The sequence below is a fragment of the Triticum aestivum genome, chromosome 7D, assembly GCF_018294505.1.
Source record: "Triticum aestivum cultivar Chinese Spring chromosome 7D, IWGSC CS RefSeq v2.1, whole genome shotgun sequence".
Lineage (NCBI taxonomy): Eukaryota > Viridiplantae > Streptophyta > Magnoliopsida > Poales > Poaceae > Triticum > Triticum aestivum.
In genome coordinates, this window is record NC_057814.1 from 397,008,098 (window position 1) to 397,010,589 (window position 2,492).

The window sequence follows — 2,492 nt, forward strand, 5'->3', positions numbered from 1 at the left end:
CGTGTGGGCGAACACTCTCACACACCACACACGCGACTTGTCCTACGTGGCACACAAAATCAGCCAAAACGTGCCAAGATTCGTGCAGAAACTGTTGAACGGCGATGGAGGCGTGTGGTTGAGTTGGCTAACGCCCACACGTGTGGGCGTTATCTTTTTCAAAGATTTTTGGGATTGAAAAAAATATGTGGCACTCAGCCTAGTGGCAATGGGTGCTCAAGCTTGCACACGGGGTTGCGGGGTTCGATCCCTTACCTCGCCCCCTTTTTTTTTTTGAAAAAAAGGGCGTTCTCCAGAAGCAGCTGTGCAGCGAACTACTCCAGCAATCCTATGTGGCGTCGGCTCTGCTTGGAGATTCGTGCGACGGTAGGGAGACCGTTCGCTGGGGTTAGCCCCTGACGAACGGTCGCCAGATAATAGTTATTATACTTTTTTTTTTAAAGTTTGCACGACCTGCGCAGCTTGGGTGCAAGGTGGAATTGAATTGTCTTCCGTGGGACTACAACGAATTTCCGGCAAAACTTGATGCTGGGCTCCGTGGAACCGCATGCGAGGCATCTCCTGACGCATACCGTTCCTTTCCGTGCATGGTGTCGTGCTGGACGGGCACAGCAAGAGTGACCACTGAGGCACTGACCACCTAATTTTGCTGCATGCATGCGCTCACTCACGTGGCCGGGGACAATTGTCTCATCCGCTGGGTTGTCCAGATTGCAATATCGCTGGAGCCCCAGCCTACCAGTATTCCAGCCAAGTTTTGATACGTAGTTAAACCAAATGATTGTGATCTGACGACGAATTAGTGCGCCTTCTGCTTTATGTACGCTTTAATTTGCCATGGAACAATGTCCGGGAAGAGGCATGAAAGTTGCCACGGGACAGTGGCAGAATGCACAGCAACAGACATGTTCTCCCAAGGAGGAGAATGCCAGAATGGGGCGGCGTCAATCTTTGATTCTCTTCTACGTACAATCTCTTCCCAAAGTGGACACGAAAGGTAAAGCTGATGCTTTCCCCTGAATTAGCAACCCCACATAAAAGGAAAAGGAAAAGATTCCCCTTATTGCCGCAATCCCAGTACAACTGATTCAATCGCAATGCTGAAAATTTGGAGATGAGGTGCCACATATGACATATGTTTCCAAGTCCTGTTCTGCTCGTAGATCTTCTCTCTTCCCCTGACCTAACAGTGGTAATTAAGCACTGTACATCATAAAAAAAGGTGGTAATTAAGCACATTATATGGTTATGTAAGCATGTTAAGTTATACAGCAAGGTTCCAAACGTATGTGTACTATCCCTACATTACAACGCCAACGTACAAGAAACAATAGTGCTTCTAGTACTGTCTTGTAGAAATGCGACCTATCATTTTCGAACCCTGCACGGGCACAATTATACGGCTCCATCAGTGTCTCTAGTCACGCGCACCACACCCAAATCAATCAAACGTTCTTCTCAGAAAGTTAGGAAGAGAAGAACTAAAACAAGACAAGAAGAACAAAAGTGATCCAGAAAAGATGGGAAGCTGAAAACCTACTCACTGCTTTATCCCTTTAATTTTTCCTTCATCTTCTTTTCATCCGAAAAATTCTCATATCTTGTCTAGTAAATAATAATTCCTACTAGGTAAGTACAAGAACAATGGATGTATGCAATGCGTGCCTACCAAAGAATCAACTACCTACCTACAGTAACAAATCGATCCAGAAAACCCGGTGTACACAGAAAGATTTCAGTTTCTTTGCAAGTTGGATTGTGTGGTGGTTTGAGAATTGGGTTTGGATGCATGGTGGTGTGTGTTGCTAGGGTGACCTCTTCTTGCGGAGGACGACCTCGGTGTCCAGGCCGAAGGCGTCGACCTTGGAGACCCTGACCACCTCCGACCGCCGGAAGAGCGCGAGCAGGCCGTCGACGTCGAGCAGGTCGTTGGCCGAGTACTTGTCCCCGCGGCGGTGCACCGCGACGTGCAGCACGGCGACGCCGCCGGGGCGCAGCGTGCGCTCGATCTCGGCGACGAAGCGGTCCGGGTAGAGCGCGTGGTCGAAGACGTTGGAGAACTCGAAGTCGAAGGCCCCGTCGGCGAAGGGCTGCGCGTGGAAGTCGCCCCTGAGGACGAGCGGCGGCGCCGGGGCGAGGTCGATGCCGACGGCGTCGGGCACGCCGACGAGGCGGAGCGCGGCGACCTCCTGGCCGAGGCGCGCGCCGACGCAGAGCGCGCGGGAGGCGTTGGAGAGGAGGCCCTCGGCCTGGAGGGCCCGGAAGGCGCGCGCGAAGGCGTCGACCTTGCGGCGCCAGTCGCGGGTGGCCCAGACGCGGCGGAGGCGCGGGTCGAGGGTCTTGTTGAGCTGGTGCCGCAGGTAGTCGTCGTAGGAGCGGAAGGCGGCGCCGCGGCGCATGCGGATGTGCGGGTTGGGCGGGGAGGCGCGGACGGCCGCGGCGTTGGGGAGGGGAGGGGCCGAGGAGGAGGAGTAGCCGTAGAGGAGGAGGAG

General features: G+C 53.6%; 1 protein-coding gene across 1 annotated transcript; it reads right to left on the minus strand.

Moving 5' to 3' along the window:
• Positions 1-906: 906 nt before the first annotated feature.
• On the minus strand, positions 907-2,486 carry LOC123167068 (uncharacterized). Its single transcript, XM_044584903.1, has 2 exons — positions 1,816-2,486; positions 907-1,203 (listed from the first exon to the last, which is right to left on the minus strand). The coding sequence occupies exons 1-2, from the start codon at positions 2,397-2,399 to the stop codon at positions 1,197-1,199; spliced, it is 591 nt and encodes a 196-aa protein (XP_044440838.1). The 5' UTR covers positions 2,400-2,486; the 3' UTR covers positions 907-1,196.
• Positions 2,487-2,492: the final 6 nt, after the last annotated feature.

Bases quoted from the DNA above. Each gene is read 5' to 3' on its own strand.
- LOC123167068 (XM_044584903.1), bottom strand. From the start codon at position 2,399: ATGCGCCGCGGCGCCGCCTTCCGCTCCTACGACGACTACCTGCGGCAC.